General features: G+C 55.8%; 1 protein-coding gene across 3 annotated transcripts in view; it reads left to right on the forward strand.

Annotated features, from left to right (window-relative positions):
- B3GAT1 (beta-1,3-glucuronyltransferase 1) overlaps positions 1-18,668 on the forward strand; it is a 55,737-nt gene extending 37,069 nt beyond the window's left edge. Inside the window, exons 2-7 of one of the 3 annotated variants that reach the window (XM_075329233.1) lie at positions 6,830-6,946; positions 7,076-7,222; positions 10,725-11,233; positions 14,502-14,798; positions 15,132-15,231; positions 18,174-18,668. In XM_075329233.1, coding sequence (XP_075185348.1) covers positions 6,943-6,946; positions 7,076-7,222; positions 10,725-11,233; positions 14,502-14,798; positions 15,132-15,218 — 1,044 coding nt within the window. In that variant the 5' untranslated portion in view covers positions 6,830-6,942 and the 3' untranslated portion in view covers positions 15,219-15,231; positions 18,174-18,668. Of the gene's footprint in view, positions 1-6,829; positions 6,964-7,075; positions 7,223-10,724; positions 11,234-14,501; positions 14,799-15,131; positions 15,232-18,173 lie in introns of all 3 variants that reach the window. The other 2 variants (XM_075329234.1, XM_075329235.1) reach the window with 2 other exon arrangements.
- Positions 18,669-18,913: the final 245 nt, after the last annotated feature.

Genomic DNA, 18,913 nt, shown 5'->3' on the forward strand with positions numbered 1-18,913 from the left:
GAGGTATATACTACAGTGCCTACAAGTAGTCTTCAACCCCCTGCAGATTTACAGTGCCTACAAGTAGTCTTCAACCCCCTGCAGATTTACAGTGCCTACAAGTAGTCTTCAACCCCCTGCAGATTTACAGTGCCTACAAGTAGCATTCAACCCCCTGCAGATTTAGCAGGTTTGATAAGATGCAAATAAGTTAGAGCCTGCAAACTTCAAACAAGAGCAGGATTTATTAACAGATGCATAAATCTTACAAACCAACAAGTTGTGTTGCTCAGTTAAATTGTAATAAATTTTCAACATAAAAGTGTGGGTCAATTATTATTCAACCCCTAGGTTTAATATTTTGTGGAATAACCCTTGTTTGCAATTACAGCTAATAATCGTCTTTTATAAGACCTGATCAGGCCGGCACAGGTCTCTGGAGTTATCTTGGCCCACTCTTCCATGCAGATCTTCTCCAAGTTATCTAGGTTCTTTGGGTGTCTCATGTGGACTTTAATCTTGAGCTCATTCCACAAGTTTTCAATTGGGTTAAGGTCAGGAGACTGACTAGGCCACTGCAACACCTTGATTTTTTCCCTCTTGAACCAGGCCTTGGTTTTCTTGGCTGTGTGCTTTGGGTCGTTGTCTTGTTGTAAGATGAAATGACGACCCATCTTAAGATCCTTGATGGAGGAGCGGAGGTTCTTGGCCAACATCTCCAGGTAGGCCGTGCTAGCCATCTTCCCATGGATGTGGACCAGATGGCCAGGCCCCTTGGCTGAGAAACAGCCCCATAGCATGATGCTGCCACCACCATGCTTGACTGTAGGGATGGTATTCTTGGGGTCGTATGCAGTGCCATCCAGTCGCCAAACGTCACGTGTGTGGTTGGCACCAAAGATCTTGATCTTGGTCTCATCAGACCAGAGAACCTTGAACCAGTCTGTCTCAGAGTCCTCCAAGTGATCATGAGCAAACTGTAGACGAACCTTGACATGACGCTTTGAAAGTAAAGGTACCTTACGGGCTCGTCTGGAATGGAGACCATTGCGGTGGAGTACGTTACTTATGGTATTGACTGAAACCAATGTCCCCACTGCCATGAGATCTTCCTGGAGCTCCTTCCTTGTTGTCCTTGGGTTAGCCTTGACTCTTCGGACAAGCCTGTCCTCGGCACGGGTGGAAACTTTCAAAGGCTGTCCAGGCCGTGGAAGGCTAACAGTAGTTCCATAAACCTTCCACTTCCGGATGATGCTCCCAACAGTGGAGACAGGTAGGCCCAACTCCTTGGAAAGGGTTTTGTACCCCTTGCCAGCCTTGTGACCCTCCACGATCTTGTCTCTGATGGCCTTGGAATGCTCCTTTGTCTTTCCCATGTTGACCAAGTATGAGTGCTGTTCACAAGTTTGGGGAGGGTCTTAATTAGTCAGAAAAGGCTGTAATGTAATGTATGTACACAGTGACTGCACCAGCAGAATAGTGAGTGCAGCTCTGGGGAGTATAATACAGGAGGTAACTCAGGATCAGTAATGTAATGTATGTACACAGTGACTGCACCAGCAGAATTGTGAGTGCAGCTCTGGAGTATAATACAAGAGGTAACTCAGGATCAGTAAGGTAATGTATGTACACAGTGACTGCACCAGCAGAATAGTGAGTGCAGCTCTGGAGTATAATACAGGAGGTAACTCAGGATCACTATTGTAATGGGTCTTAATTAGTCAGAAAAGGCTGTAATGTAATGTATGTAATGTATGTACACAGTGACTGCACCAGCAGAATAGTGAGTGCAGCTCTGGAGTATAATACAGCATTTTACTTGGGATCAGTACAGGATAAATATTACTACATATATACACTGGTGAATTGCTGAGATATAATATATATATATATAATATAATATTCTTCTGATTCTCCCGTACAATGCTCTGATTTGCGCTGTACAGGTGACTGTTAGATGTGACATGGCGGCGTCCGGTCTTCATTACTCGGTGTCGCTGGAGGTCGCCGTCCTCCCAATTTATCTACAATTTGCCGTCTTGTCTCTGGCCTGATTTTCGGTGGAGATTTGTCGCCGGTGATTTTTAGGTCACATTTCCAGGTCACATTGATCCCTCTGCAGATTTCTGAGTTGTGTCGGGACCTCGGGGTTAGTTACAGGTTAATTGGAGGAGTCTGGAAGCTTTTCCTCTGGGACGCGGCAGGACGAGCCCGGGGACCTGCCCTATATACAGCATCTTACACGGGAAGCAAGAAACCAGCGCCGAGGAACGGGCCTGGAAATGGCGGTAATAGGGAGCGGAGACTTATACCAGGGCCGAGCGCGGTGAATGGGAGACGGTCCGTGCTGCCGTGTGCAGGGCACATGCACACAGGGCACATGCACACAGGAATGGAGCAAAAAATGTTCTGATTTATTAGAGAAAAGTTTATTTTTTATATTAACTTATTCGGTAGCGTTATATGAAGATTGCGGTCACGTACGTCAGGCTGCAGTTCCAGGAGCTTACAATCTAATGTCAGTTAATGAAGTCAGGATCCCAGAGCCGCAAGGCAACAGAAGACTGGACTGTCCCTCTAAGGGGTCTCGTGAATATGTTTTTGTAGGTCCGTTCCCACCACTGAGACCCCAACAGGCTACCTGCTCAAACCGTTATGGCGGGTGGAGCAGGGCCGCCACCAGGGGGGGACAAACAGGACTCTAGTCCGGGGCCCCAACAGAAGGGGGGCCCCTTCACGCTTCATTTATTGGCTTACAAACCAGGGTGGAGGCAGAGCAGGGATGGAGATGGTGCTGGGGTGGAGTCTCAAGGGGGCCCCAAAATTATGCCAGTCAGGGGCCCTGAAATTCCTATTAGCAGCCCTGGGTGGAGTTGAGCACAGTGGCAGGTTGCGCATGCGCCTGGTAGCCGGGAGGATCGCTGCACTTGCCTATGCACATGAGCAGCGGGGCGCATAGGCAAGTGCAGCGATCATAGTGGCCGTGGCGTTTCGGTTTATTTTTGGGCAGGGTCTGTGACAGACGTCTGGGAGTTGGGCTTAGCACCGGCCTTATACACAGCACCATCTGCCTCACGTCTCGGTGGCTGGGAACGCTTCTCCTCTGGTTCCTCCTGGCACATGCCCACTGGATGCCATAGAGAAGGCCATGCTCCTGGGTATTGATGGGTGCAGATGATCATTAATGGATTGGGATGATAAAAGTGGTAAAAAATAAATAAAAATGGACCTTTTGCTTGTAAAATCCAAAGATCAGTGCCTGTAATTTTTCATTGTATATAAAATAAGTGCCCCCATCTGGTGCCGGGCCGTGTCTGAAAGGGGGCCCCCATCTGGTGCCGGGCCGTGTCTGAAAGGGGGCCCCCATCTGGTGCCGGGCCGTGTCTGAAAGGGGGCCCCCATCTGGTGCCAGGCCATGTCTGAAAGGGGGCCCCCATCTGGTGCCGGGCCGTGTCTGAAAGGGGGCCCCCATCTGGTGCCAGGCCGTGTCTGAAAGGGGGCCCCCATCTGGTGCCAGGCCGTGTCTGAAAGGGGGCCCCCATCTGGTGCCGGGCCGTGTCTGAAAGGGGGTCCCCATCTGGTGCCGGGCCGTGTCTGAAAGGGGGCCCCCATCTGGTGCCAGGCCGTGTCTGAAAGGGGGCCCCCATCTGGTGCCGGGCCGTGTCTGAAAGGGGGCCCCCATTTCGTGGCAGGCCATGTCTGAATAGGGGTCCCCATCTGGTGCCGGGCCATGTCTAAATAGGGGGCCCCATCTGGTGCCAGGCCGTGTCAGAGAGGGGGCCCTCATTTGGTGGCAGGCCGTGTCTGAAAAAGGGCCCCATCTGGTGCCGGGCTGTGTCTGAAAGGGGGTCCCATCTGGGCCGGGCAGTGTCTGAAAGGGGGTCCCATCTGGGCCGGGCAGTGTCTGAAAGGGGGCCCCCTTCTGGTGCCAGGCCATGTTAGAAAGGGGGTCCCCATCTGGTGCCAGGCCGTGTCTGAAAGGAGGCCCCCATCTGGTGCAGGATCGTGTCCAGTGTCTCTGGCCCCTTATAGGACGGACCCTCGGTCTCTTCACAGATCCGGTCACAGGTCCAGGTGTTGGAGGCAGCGATTCGATGCCCCATCATGGCGTCTCTGTGCATGTGGCCATGTTACGTCCCTCATTCGGACGTGTTTGCTCTGCTTCATACACAGTGCTCAGTGGAGGCGACACTCGCACGGGGGGACGGGGGGGATTCTCACTGCCGGTGATTAGTTACTGTGAGTCTGAGCCCAGTGACCCGCACATAATGGCCCCAGGTCCAAATGTCAAACTCGATGTCTTCCACTTCTTGCAGACGGGCGGTTGGGCGATGGGCCGAGCATCTTCAATAGACATTAAGAAATACCAAGATGAAGGCAGAAGCCACTGGTCCCAGCCCCGGACTGACAACTGCTCCCAGTCCTCGTAATGCTTCAGCGCTGGGTTGTCACTTCCATGACAGAACGAAGGATTAAATATGGAAGAGCCCCGGGACCCCGGCTGCTGCGCTCTACAGGGGCGGACGGTGCTGACGGCCGCGGGGTCCAGACGTTATGTTGTGTGTGAGGACATTCTCCATCGTTCCCGCTCTTTAGGTTTATTATTTCCCAGGAGAAGCCGTCACAGACTGGAGCGCAGCTCCGGGAGTAATGGCCGACACTGTCATCACCTCCTGATGTAGAAGTTACATTACTACAAATTTTACCGGTATACGGAGGCTCTTGTGGGGTATTCCCGGTATACGGAGGGTCTTGTGGGGTGTTCCCGGTATACGGAGGCTCTTGTGGGGTGTTCCCGGTATACGGAGGCTCTTGTGGGGTGTTCCCGGTATACGGAGGGTCTTGTGGGGTGTTCCCGGTATACGGAGGGTCTTGTAGGGTGTTCCCGGTATACGGAGGGTCTTGCGGGGTGTCTCCGGTATACGGAGGGTCTTGTGGGGTGTTCCCCGTATACGGAGGGTCTTGTGGGGTGTTCCCGGTATACGGAGGGTCTTGCGGGGTGTCTCCGGTATACGGAGGGTCTTGTGGGGTGTTCCCCGTATACGGAGGGTCTTGTGGGGTGTTCCCGGTATACTGAGGGTCTTGTGGGGTGATCCCGGTATACGGAGGGTCTTGTGGGGTGTTCCCGGTATACGGAGGGTCTTGTGGGGTGTTCCCGGTATACGGAGGGTCTTGTGGGGTGTTCCCGGTATACGGAGGGTCTTGCGGGGTGTTCCCGGTATACGGAGGGTCTTGCGAGGTGTTCCCGGTATACGGAGGGTCTTGCGGGGTGTTCCCGGTATACGGAGGGTCTTGTGGGGTGTTCCCGGTATACGGAGGGTCTTGTGGGGTGTTCCCGATATACGGAGGGTCTTGTGGGGTGTTCCCGATATACGGAGGGTCTCATGACGTGTTTCCAGGATACAGTGATACTTGCCAAAAGTGTTTAAGAAAAGTCCTCTGGTGATTAGCGATGTTGGATCCAGGCCGGTTGGTGCGGAGTCGGTGCGGATACGAGTCCGGATTGTGGCGCTGAGTGACGATGAGGGATCCAGTTGCGTCACTTGGATAGTGTCTGTAGTTTATTTCCTCACCGGTGATTTGACTTCGACCTATAAACGTCTCATCATAGAAGACCCTGAATCCACCATTGGGGCGGCTGCACTGGAGGCGGCTGATGCAGCTGCTCTGGGGCTCCAGGACCCGTCCTCCCATGGTTGGGGAGGTCCTGTACGGTGACGAGGTCTCACAGTTACTGTCACAGAGACTTTACTTGTAATAAAAATGGGGGCACCCGGACCCCAATATGTAATAAGAGCTGCAATGCAAAATCTACAAAGTGTCCCCCACCGGTGAGTGACAGATCTGTCCTCGCATGGGCCAGGCGTCTGGGTTTCTCTAAGCTCCAGGACTCGAGTGCGGCCCCCGGGGCACAGAGGCCGAGGCCTGCGGCTGCTCATAGGGACTGGACACTAGGACGTGGCGGCCATGTGTCCGGAGGCGTTCCGCTGCCGCCTGGGATCAGTGCTCGATACATGTCTCTGACACATTTTCTTGGGTACATTTCTCAGGTACATTGCTTGGGTACATTGGTAGATTTCGCGTATACATATTTCGGGTACATTTCTCGGATTCATTTCTCGGATACATTTCTCGGGTACATTGCTCAAATACATATTTCGGATACATTTCTCGGATACATTTTTCGCAAACATTTCTTGGATAAATTTTTCGGATACATTGCTTGGATACATTTTTCAAATTCATTTCTCGGATACTTATTTTGGGTACATTTCTGGATACATTTCTCGGATACATTTTTTGGAGACATTTCTCGGTACATTTTCTGGGATACATTTTTTGGAGACATTTCTCGGTACATTTTCTGGGATACATTTTTTGGTGACATTTCTCGGTACATTTTCTGGGATACATTTTTTGGTGACATTTCTCGGTACATTTTCTGGGATACATTTTTTGGTTACCTTTCTTGGGTACATTTTTCGGAAACATTTCTCGGATACATAGTTCTCAGATACATTTCTCGGATACATTTTCTGGGATACATTTCTCAGATACATTTCTTTGGTACATTTCTTGGATACATTTTCTCGGATACATTTCTTTGGTACATTTTCTGGGATACATTTCTCGGATACATGGCTTGGATACATTTCTCGGATACATTTCTTTGGTACATTTTTCAGATACATTTCTCGGATACATAATTCTCAGATACATTTCTCGGATACATTTCTTGGGTACATTTCTCGGATACACTCCCTTGTTGAACAGCCGGCCTCGCTATGTTGTGTCCCTTGGTCGCGGTTCCGTCTGGCGCTAACCTCTGCTCTCTCTTTGTCCCCCGCAGGCTTCCTTCTGTGCAGCTCTTCCGCAGGACCTGGCCAGTGAGGGGCCCGGGCCCCACTTCTCTGTGACCTGCCTTCCCTTCCGGGCAGAGCCGGGGACCCCCAGCCTGCTGCAATGGGTGGGTGCTAAGCGCTGGTAAGAGGGGACTGTGTGAGCTGTGCTGTGCCTCTGCGCCTCGCTGTCTTGTATACTGACCTCTCTCCTGTCTGCTTTGCTGTTCTCTGTGCTGTCGGGGCGCCCACCTCAGGTAATGAGGAGCACTGGGGTCAGCCCACCCTGGAGATGCTGAAGAGAAGGGACATTCTGGCCATTGTACTCATCGTTCTGCCCTGGACCTTACTCATCACAGTGTGGCACCACAGCACGCTGTCCCCGCTGCTCACTGCACACAAGGGTGAGGAGACGCCGGACCCCCGACATCACCACTGACCTCATCACCATCACCCCTGACCTCAGGACCATCACCCCTGACCTCAGGACCATCACCCCTGACCTCTGGACCATCACCCCTGACCTCAGGACCATCACCCCTGACCTCTGGACCATCACCCCTGACCTCTGGACCATCACCCCTGACCTCTTCATTCTGCATGGCTTCATCATAACACGAGACACTGGACCCGGCCAAACTCCAACTATAGTGTCCCATCAATTAACCGCAAATATTAATGCGCCAAACCATGAGACATTGTCTAAGTAGAGATCTCATATCACACACAGTGAGTGCAGCTCTGGAGTATAATATAGGAGGTAACTCAGGATCAGTAATGTAATGTATGTACACAGTGACTGCACCAGCAGAATAGTGAGTGCAGCTCTGGAGGATAATACAGGAGGTAACTCAGGATCAGTAATGTAATGTATGTACACAGTAACTGCACCAGCAGAATAATGAGTGCAGCTCTGGAGTATAATACAGGAGGTAACTCAGGATCAGTAATGTAATGTATGTACACAGTGACTGCACCAGCAGAATAGTGAGTGCAGCTCTGGAGTATAATACAGGAGGTAACTCAGGATCAGTAATGTAATGTATGTACACAGTGACTGCACCAGCAGAATAGTGAGTGCAGCTCTGGAGTATAATACAGGAGGTAACTCAGGATCAGTAATGTAATGTATGTACACAGTGACTGCACCAGCAGAATAGTGAGTGCAGCTCTGGAGTATAATACAGGAGGTAACACAGGATCAGTAATGTAATGTATGTACACAGCGACTGCAGCAGCAGAATAGTGAGTGCAGCTCTGGAGTATAATACTGGAGGTAAGTCAGGATCAGTAATGTAATGTATGTACACAGTGACTGCACCAGCAGAATAGTGAGTGCAGCTCTGGAGTATAATACTGGAGGTAAGTCAGGATCAGTAATGTATATACAGTGACTGCACCTTATATGTAGACTTTTTGCAGGTGTATGTCTTCTTAGTATCGGCTGCATTTGTAGGATTTTTCGGCATTTCTCACGGCCTCTCAGTAATGCAGCCATAATCCCCTCCAGTCGGTGCGGTTTTCAGGGAGGAGACGTCTGGGTTATTCCCCTTTCAGGGCTGCAGATATCGGGGCGGCGCCTCCATTATTCGGCTCCCATTGAGCTGATGATACATTACGCGGCCGGAGCCCGGTGCTGGTGACGGCAGCAGTTACTCTCCGGCTGTATTTTGCCGTCAGTCCTTCTCTATAGATAATGTATTCAGGCTGATAAAGGCAAAAAGTAGCATTGTGGTCCTAGTAATTGTAATACAGGAGTTCTGCTCCGGAGTGTTAATGCAGAATAGACATATAGGTAAAACAGACCTTACCAGAAACTCCAGGACCCCATCAACCAATATACTGGTATTTAGTACAGTGGGTGACGGCCACTTCTGCCCCCCCCCCATAGCCCCTTCATTTTATCCCACCTTCCCTCATCAGCCCTCACCAATGTGACTTGTGCATCATCATCCTCATCTGTTTTCTGGATCTTGTGATCTCTGTGATCTGTTCTTCTCCGTCTCGTTCTATTAGATCAGTGCTGGATCACATAGCTGCCCGATGCGCCCCCTTGGGATCGTCCATGGCACCGTAATATTCCCAATCCTGGACGACCCCTTTATTACTGGCTTTATCACTAGAATTGTCTTTGTGGACCGGATAGATTGCAGAGATGTATTGTGGACCCCCAAATCAGCTCAGCCCGAGCCCCCCAGGGGTGGGGAGCGTCACCGAGCGCCGTCTGGGCCATTCACCTCCAGACGGATGATTGTGCGGTGATCGCAGGTTCACCTCCAGACGGATGATTGTGCCGGTGATCGCAGGTTCACCTCCAGACGGATGATTGTGCCGGTGATCACAGGTTCACCTCCAGACGGATGATTGTGCCGGTGATCGCAGGTTCACGTCCAGACGGATGATTGTGCGGTGATCGCAGGTTCACGTCCAGACGGATGATTGTGCGGTGATCGCAGGTTCACCTCCAGACGGATGATTGTGCCGGTGATCGCAGGTTCACCTCCAGACGGATGATTGTGCCGGTGATCACAGGTTCACCTCCAGACGGATGATTGTGCCGGTGATCACAGGTTCACCTCCAGACGGATGATTGTGCCCGTGATCGCAGGTTCACCTCCAGACGGATGATTGTGCCGGTGATCGCAGGTTCACCTCCAGACGGATGATTGTGCCGGTGATCGCAGGTTCACCTCCAGACGGATGATTGTGCCGGTGATCGCAGGTTCACCTCCAGACGGATGATTGTGCCGGTGATCACAGGTTCACCTCCAGACGGATGATTGTGCGGTGATCGCAGGTTCACCTCCAGACGGATGATTGTGCCGGTGATCGCAGGTTCACCTCCAGACGGATGATTGTGCCGGTGATCGCAGGTTCACCTCCAGACGGATGATTGTGCCGGTGATCGCAGGTTCACCTCCAGACGGATGATTGTGCCGGTGATCACAGGTTCACCTCCAGACGGATGATTGTGCCCGTGATCGCAGGTTCACCTCCAGACGGATGATTGTGCCGGTGATCGCAGGTTCACCTCCAGACGGATGATTGTGCCGGTGATCGCAGGTTCACCTCCAGACGGATGATTGTGCCGGTGATCGCAGGTTCACCTCCAGACGGATGATTGTGCCGGTGATCGCAGGTTCACCTCCAGACGGATGATTGTGCCGGTGATCGCAGGTTCACCTCCAGACGGATGATTGTGCCGGTGATCGCAGGTTCACCTCCAGACGGATGATTGTGCCAGTGATCACAGGTTCACCTCCAGACGGATGATTGTGCCGGTGATCACAGGTTCACCTCCAGACGGATGATTGTGCCGGTGATCACAGGTTCACCTCCAGACGGATGATTGTGCCGGTGATCGCAGGTTCACCTCCAGACGGATGATTGTGCCGGAGATCGCAGGTTCACGTCCAGACGGATGATTGTGGCGGAGATCGCAGGTTCACCTCCAGACGGATGATTGTGGCGGTGATCGCAGGTTCACCTCCAGACGGATGATTGTGGCGGTGATCGCAGGTTCACCTCCAGACGGATGATTGTGCCGGTGATCGCAGGTTCACCTCCAGACGGATGATTGTGGCGGTGATCGCAGGTTCACCTCCAGACGGATGATTGTGCCGGTGATCGCAGGTTCACCTCCAGACGGATGATTGTGCCGGTGATCGCAGGTTCACCTCCAGACGGATGATTGTGGCGGTGATCGCAGGTTCACCTCCAGACGGATGATTGTGCCGGTGATCGCAGGTTCACGTCCCTAATGGGGCAAAAAAAGGAAAAATTCTGACATACGATGAAAACTGAGGGTCAATCTCATCCCACCCTCCATGCAGACGAGCCTGCTGCAGAACCTCTTCGTTTCTTCCTCTGACTTTCTTGGGATTATGTTGTTTTCTGTCTTCGCAGAGGACGGGAGCGATGGCCGCAGAGATGCCAGTCCAGGCTCCGACTCCCGGGAGTACTGCTCTTCCGAGAGGGATATAGTAGAAGTTGTCAGGACTGAGTATGTGTACACCCGGCCGCCGCCTTGGATGGGCAACCTGCCCACCATCCACGTGATCACCCCCACCTACAGCCGACCGGTCCAGAAGGCGGAGCTGACCCGTCTGTCCAACACTTTACTGCATGTGCCCAACCTGCACTGGATCCTGGTGGAGGACTCTCAGCGCCGCACCCCGCTGGTCACCCGGCTGCTGCAGGACTCTGGTCTGAACTACACCCACCTAAATGTGGAGACCCCCCGGAACTATAAACTGAGGGGGGACACCCGGGACCCTCGAATCCCCCGGGGGACTATGCAGAGGAACCTCGCCCTGCGCTGGCTTCGAGAGACTTTTAACAAAAACAGCACTTTGCCCGGAGTGGTGTACTTTGCGGATGACGATAACACGTACAGCCTGGACCTGTTCGAGGAGGTGAGTCTGTGTCCTGGTGAAGCCCCCAGTGCCGGGCCGTGACCTGCGACAGACGGACTATGGTCCTTACTGCATCCAATGACGTCCTGGCGATAGCTGCTGGGCTTGAGCTGCAGTGTAAAGTATGAGGGAGGCCCAGTCCTGCAGCCTGAGCTCTGCACATAGGAGCCTATAAGTGATCGGAGAGGTTTTGCTTTACAGCAGCTTTTACGTTTACCACCCCAATTAGGGGTGTACAAACTAAACAGGCAGTGCGGAAACTTTCCAGAGAATCCCCCTCAGTGTGGGGTGCAGACCCCGATATTCATTCTCTGTGCTACAGCGGATGAGCTCAGGCCTTACTGCAATATTGGGGTCTGGCAGATGCAGCAGCGACACATGACCCTCTTATAACAGTGGAGATGACCTGAGATGAGACCACCTTACGGTGGGATTAATTCTGCCCACCCTTGGACAAGCTCCTGACCCCCGAGGTTCCTGACCCCAAGTCGCCTGTCCCCAAGGCTCCTGCCCCTGGACAAGCTCCTGACCCCGGAGGCTCCTGACCCCCCGAGGCTCCTGACCCCCCGAGGCTCCTGACCCCCGAGGCTCCTGTCCCTGGACGAGCTCCTGACCCCCGAGGCTCCTGATCCCCGAGGCGCCTGCCCCTGCGGCGCCTGCCACCAGACAAGCTCCTGTCCCCCGAGGATCCGGACCCTGAGGATCCTGCCCCTGAGGTGCCTGCCCCCAAGGCTCCTGTCCCTGGACAAGCTCCTGTACCCCGAGGCTCCTGACTCCGAGCTTCCTGACTCCGAGCCTCCTGACTCAGCCCCATTACGGGCTGCGTAATCGCCATCTTCATTCATGGAGAAAACCCTGAAGCCGCCGTTCTAGGTTTACACGAGAGTGAGGGGCAGCGGGGGAGAGCGGACGATTCTGGAGACATAATGATGGGGCTGCGGGTGCATGGTGGCACTGGTCTCACGACATAAATCCTCATGTCGTGAGACCAGTGCCACCATGCACCCGCAGCCCAATCGCAGGACCGCAGGGAGATGGCCACAGACCTGATGGACATTTGGCCACAGGTCACGCACGACTTCACCCCAGTGGAGGAGTCACCTGCAATCAGCGGCCACATGTCCAACAGGTCCGGAGTTTGAGACTCATGAACAGTGGGATAGCATGAAGCTTATGGGCCCCCACGTATTGCCAGTCCTTAATAGCAATGGTCTTATTATATAGAGAAAAAGGTACTTTTTGGGGCCCCCCGGCCCGGGTGTGATCGCAGCCCCTGCACCCATCGTAGTTCCACCCCTGGTTGTGAGGTCGACTTGATCGGTTGAGGTTTGCAGAAAATAATCCGCTGCAGTCACGATAAGTTGGGGTCTACACGGCGGTTTTAGCCGCGTCCTGGGTCATGTGGCCGGAGGCCGCAGTATGTGGCCGCTACATCGCAGTGACCCGGGGCTACTTTGCGACCTGCAGAGTTCACGACTGCGGAAAACAAGTCACAGAAACTTGAGAGCAATTGTATTTTTTGTGTGACCTCTTGCACCGGCCGTACGCTGCGCACAGCGATCTTCATCCACGTGACAAGTGTCATGCCGAAAGCCTAAGACGTGATCAGGTCCCCGAGGAGTCGCCCCCCGTATACTGACCGGGAGCGAACGGCGGGTTCAGGATCTCTACATGGAGGAAACTATTGTCTTGATGGTGCCATGAGAAGAGGCATGAGCACGAGCCGCAGATGTCGGGGGTCAGGGGCACGAGCCGCAGTGGTCGGGGGTCAGGGGCACGAGCCGCAGTGGTTGGGGGTCAGGGGCACGAGCCGCAGTGGTCGGGGGTCAGGGGCAGGAGTCGCAGATGTCGGGGGTCAGGGGCACAAGCCGCAGATGTCGGGGGTCAGGGGCACGAGCCGCAGATGTCGGGGGTCAGGGGCACGAGCCGCAGATGTCGGGGGTCAGGGGCAGGAGTCGCAGATGTCGGGGGTCAGGGGCACGAGCCGCAGTGGTTGGGGGTCAGGGGCAGGAGTCGCAGATGTCGGGGGTCAGGGGCACGAGCCGCAGTTGTCGGGGGTCAGGGGCACGAGCCGCAGTGGTCGGGGGTCAGGGGCACGAGCTGCAGTGGTCGGGGGTCAGGGGCAGGAGTTGCAGATGTCGGGGGTCAGGGGCACGAGCCGCAGATGTCGGGGGTCAGGGGCACGAGCCGCAGATGTCGGGGGTCAGGGGCACGAGCCGCAGATGTCGGGGGTCAGGGGCACGAGCCGCAGATGTCGGGGGTCAGGGGCACGAGCCGCAGTTGTCGGGGGTCAGGGGCACGAGCCGCAGTGGTCGGGGGTCAGGGGCACGAGCCGCAGTGGTCGGGGGTCAGGGGCACGAGCCGCAGATGTCGGGGGTCAGGGGCACGAGCCGCAGATGTCGGGGGTCAGGGGCACGAGCCGCAGATGTCGGGGGTCAGGGGCACGAGCCGCAGATGTCGGGGGTCAGGGGCACGAGCCGCAGATGTCGGGGGTCAGGGGCACGAGCCGCAGATGTCGGGGGTCAGGGGCACGAGCCGCAGTTGGCGGGGGTCAGGGGCACGAGACGCAGTTGGCGGGGGTCAGGGGCACGAGCCACAGTTGGCGGGGGTCAGGGGCACGAGCCGCAGTGGTCTCTGTATTCACAAGCAGGAGTGTGTGGGAGAGGGGCTATCAGCGGCACAAGCCTCAGACACTGACTGTAAAGAGCGTCAGCTCAGGGGTACGAGAACGCGGGGACTGCATCCGGGGCCGCCATTATTAAAGGGGCTCTCCACTGCTGTTTGCTGTTAGAACTTTCTAGATTGATTCCTCATTTATCACGAATAGGCCTGGACATTGATTTTCTATCTAAGGACCGGTTTGCTGTCAGTGAATGGAAATGTAGGGTTGGATGCAATGCTGCTCACAGCTGAGGGTTTGTTACAGTTGTATCCGGATTACACAACACTAAGCAGCCTCACACATTGTAACACATGATCCGAATAGGGGGATTGCTGCTGTGGAGGGGTTCACTCACAGGGGACTGTCTGGACTGGATACAACAGTAACAGACCCTCAGCTGTAAGAAGTATGAAGTCAGTGGAGGTTTCTCAGCCTTTGGATTCACTGACAGAAAGCAGAGATATTGAACATTTGGATTTTCAGTCCAAAAAAAAGTATTAGAAACGCTTTATTGCTGGGAGATTTTGAATTTGCACCTTGCAGCATTATGAGTGCAGCTCTGAAGTGTGATATGTTGTGAAGGAGCCACTGACGCTTTCTCCCTAGATGCGGAATACCAGGAAGGTGTCGGTGTGGCCGGTGGCTTTCGTCGGAGGTCTGCGCTACGAGTCTGCCAAAGTCAACTATGCCGGGAAAGTTTACGGATGGAAGACGGTGTTTGATCCGCACCGGCCGTTCGCGATAGACATGGCGGGCTTCTCTGTCAACCTGCGGCTCATACTGCAGCGACCGCAGGCGTATTTCAAGCTCCGGGGAGTGAAGGGCGGCTACCAGGAGAGCAGCTTACTGCGGGAGCTCGTCACCCTCACCGACCTGGAGCCCAAAGCCGATAATTGCACTAAGGTAAGCGGTGACCGCAAATGGGGGGGGGCCGGAAACGAGGCGCCAAGATGGAAAGGAGGCACCAAACCGGAAACTAAACATGGCACCAGGCGGGAAACGAGGCAGTGTCTGTATCGAAACCGCCTGATTCTGCCATAACAGTCTGGTGGGGCCACGTGCTGGGAGGTCACGAGCGGCCAGGCTACATGTGGGCAAATGGGAGACACAGCGCCCCCAAATATATTGTCCCCCAGCATTACTGGGGAGACCCTGGATGGGGGGGAGGGGTCAGATCAATCCATAGGATAGGCTACAGCGGTCCCGGTACTGTACACCATGTGCTCATGTTCCCAGATCCTGGTCTGGCACACGCGGACAGAGAAGCCCGTGCTGGTGAACGAGGGGAAGAAGGGATTTACGGACCCCAACGTGGAGATCTGAACACCGCACACAGGTGAGCAAAGCCCGGGGGGACGGAGCGCAGCCCGGGGAGGGGGGACAACGGAGCGAAGGCCGGGGGGGTGGTGGAGCGAAGGCTTGGGTGGGGGACACGGACCGAAGGCCGGGGGGAGGACGGAGCGAAGGCTCGGGTGGGGAGGGGGGGGAACAAAGCGAAGGCCGAGGGGGATGGAGTGCAGGCCGGGGGGGGGATGGTGCGCAGGGGGGGGGAATGGAGCGCAGGCCGGTGGAGGGGGTGACGGAGCAAAGGCTGGAGGGGGGACGGAGCACAGGCCGGGGGGAGACGGAGCGCAGCCCGGGGGGGGGGGCGACGACGACGGAGTGAAGGCCGGGGGGGGACGGAGCGAAGGCTCGGGTGGGGGACACACGAACCGAAGGCCGGGGGGAGGGGGGGGGTCTTGGAGCGAAGGCTCGGGAGTGGATGGAGTGCAGGCCGGGGGGGGGGAAGGGAGCGCAGGCCAGGGGGGGGACGGAGCACAGGCCGGGGGAAGGGGGAAGGTGAAGCAGGTGACGCTGGGATACAGCCGCAATCACAATTGCCCCCCATCATGTAAATTCTGCTCCGTTCTACAATTTCCCGACTTTCTGCAGTTTATTTTCTTCTTGTTTCATTGATTTAATGGAAATATCTGAATAATCCGGCGGCTTCTACAAATTCAGCACAAAACGCAGCTTTTACTGACTCCGGATTATTACCCCTTCATGACTAGTAGAGCCCCTCCGGCTGTTATAACCTGCTGCAGACATGATGTATGGCCAGACACCGGCTTCTGGCCGCGATCTTGAGGGGTCTTAGCCCAGTCCTCATGGGCAATGGCCTCAGGGTCACTAATATTCTCAGGTTTGTTGCAGTCGCCTTCAAAAATTTTCTTTGGGGCTCGGGGCAGACCACTGTGATGACCGCTCCAGAATCTGCCAGGTCTAATGAAACCCGGCAGGACTGGGGCTACTGGGATGTCATATGTCATGGTAAACATTACTGAGCCCCTGATGTCGGGCTGGGCATCATGTCACAACAGCCAGAGGGGGCGGCAGGTCACAACAGCCAGAGGGGGCGGCAGGTCACAACAGCCAGAGGGGGCGGCAGGTCACAACAGCCAGGGGGGGACGGGAGGTCACAACAGCCAGGGGGGACGGCAGGTCACAACAGCCAGGGGGGACGGCAGGTCACAACAGCCAGGGGGGGACGGCAGGTCACAACAGCCAGGGGGGACGGCAGGTCACAACAGCCAGGGGGGACGGCAGGTCACAACAGCCAGGGGTGGTGGCAGGTCACAACAGCCAGAGGGGGCGGCAGGTCACAACAGCCAGGGGGGACGGCAGGTCACAACAGCCAGGGGTGGTGGCAGGTCACAACAGCCAGAGGGGGCGGCAGGTCACAACAGCCAGAAGGGGCGGCAGGTCACAACAGCCAGGGGGGGACGGCAGGGGTCACAACAGCCAGGGGGGACGGCAGGTCACAACAGCCAGGGGGGACGGCAGGTCACAACAGCCAGGGGGGACGGCAGGTCACAACAGCCAGGGGGGACGGCAGGTCACAACAGCCAGGGGGGACGGCAGGTCACAACAGCCAGGGGTGGTGGCAGGTCACAACAGCCAGAGGGGGCGGCAGGTCACAACAGCCAGAAGGGGCGGCAGGTCACAACAGCCAGGGGGGACGGCAGGTCACAACAGCCAGGGGGGGAGGCAGGTCACAACAGCCAGGGGGGACGGCAGGTCACAACAGCCAGGGGGGACGGCAGGTCACAACAGCCAGGGGGGACGTCAGGTCACAACAGCCAGGGGGGACGGCAGGTCACAACAGCCAGGGGGGACGGCAGGTCACAACAGCCAGGGGGGACGGCAGGTCACAACAGCCAGGGGTGGTGGCAGGTCACAACAGCCAGAGGGGGCGGCAGGTCACAACAGCCAGGGGGGACGGCAGGTCACAACAGCCAGGGGTGGTGGCAGGTCACAACAGCCAGAGGGGGCGGCAGGTCACAACAGCCAGAAGGGGCGGCAGGTCACAACAGCCAGGGGGGGACGGCAGGGGTCACAACAGCCAGGGGGGACGGCAGGTCACAACAGCCAGGGGGGACGGCAGGTCACAACAGCCAGGGGGGACGGCAGGTCACAACAGCCAGGGGGGACGGCAGGTCACAACAGCCAGGGGGGACGGCAGGTCACAACAGCCAGGGGGGACGGCAGGTCACAACAGCCAGGGGTGGTAGCAGGTCACAACAGCCAGAGGGGGCGGCAGGTCACAACAGCCAGAAGGGGCGGCAGGTCACAACAGCCAGGGGGGGACGGCAGGTCACAACAGCCAGGGGGGGAGGCAGGTCACAACAGCCAGGGGGGACGGCAGGTCACAACAGCCAGGGGGGACGGCAGGTCACAACAGCCAGGGGGGACGGCAGGTCACAACAGCCAGGGGGGACGGCAGGTCACAACAGCCAGGGGTGGTGGCAGGTCACAACAGCCAGAGGGGGCGGCAGGTCACAACAGCCAGAAGGGGCGGCAGGTCACAACAGCCAGGGGGGGACGGCAGGTCACAACAGCCAGGGGGGACAGCAGGTCACAACAGCCAGAGGGGGCGGCAGGTCACAACAGCCAGAGGGGGCGGCAGGTCACAACAGCCAGGGGGGACGGCAGGTCACAACAGCCAGAGGGGGCGGCAGGTCACAACAGCCAGAGGCTCTACTGAGCGTTAAAGACGCTGGTCATGAAGGGGTGAATAATCCTGAGGCTGCAGGAGTTGATAAAAGGGACATTTTGCAGTGTATTTGGAGAAACTACGCGTTATATTGTTACTGGAGGAGGGATAACTGCAGCTGTGCATATAAATATTAACATCCCAGGACTGTATTCCCCATCGTCCTGCTCTCCGGATGATGAGCCCCATCCATTGTGGGGGTCCCTGGCTCAGTTGTGACGTCCCCCCATTCTCTCTCCCCATAGGGGCTGATTTCCTGGATACTGGTCGCCGCCTGGGCCTCTAGGAGAGATACTGAAGACTCCTCGGGCAGCGATCGGCCCCCGCTTGGACTCCACCTGTACGATATATTTTCCTACAAGCACAGCACATGTGATGAACGACAAATGTGGAGAGAGGAGGAAGCTGCGTCCTCCCGCACAGGACTCCCCCGTCCCCCCGCCGGTCAGTGACAGCCTGCGCCATCGTCACTCCATTCTCTGCAGTCAGTGACGTTCTCCGGACTGAGCCCCCCATAGTCCTCCACATCCCCCCATCATCAGCGGCGCCCCTCACTGACCTTACTGCAGGTGCTGCCATCTACTGGTCATTCCATCAAATGGTTGATTCATCACTGTACCTGGATATCGCCTTACTGACGGTTTCCTAACTTTGGTAATATTTACCAATGATTCTCCGGGCTCATATCAATTTACTGCAGCAAATAATAAAAAATAAAAAAAAAATTCAATATGCAAATCTGAAACTTTGCATCTCGACAGTGCACATTGGTCTTGTATATGGCAGGGGCGGAATCAGCGGGGGAGGAGGGTGCAGCTGGCCGGAGAGGACATCGGGGCCCGTCCTAGTGATGACGGTGCGGGGGCCCATCCTGAGCCTCGCCGCGGGGCCCCTTGCAGGAATCTGTTTCATTCTGTCACTTGCCGCAGCGTTTGCTGGTGACCGGCCGCAGGCAGAGGATGCAGAGCATCACTCAGGTGTCTTG

Source organism: Anomaloglossus baeobatrachus, chromosome 11, assembly GCF_048569485.1.
Source record: "Anomaloglossus baeobatrachus isolate aAnoBae1 chromosome 11, aAnoBae1.hap1, whole genome shotgun sequence".
NCBI classification, from domain to species: Eukaryota; Metazoa; Chordata; class Amphibia; order Anura; family Aromobatidae; genus Anomaloglossus; species Anomaloglossus baeobatrachus.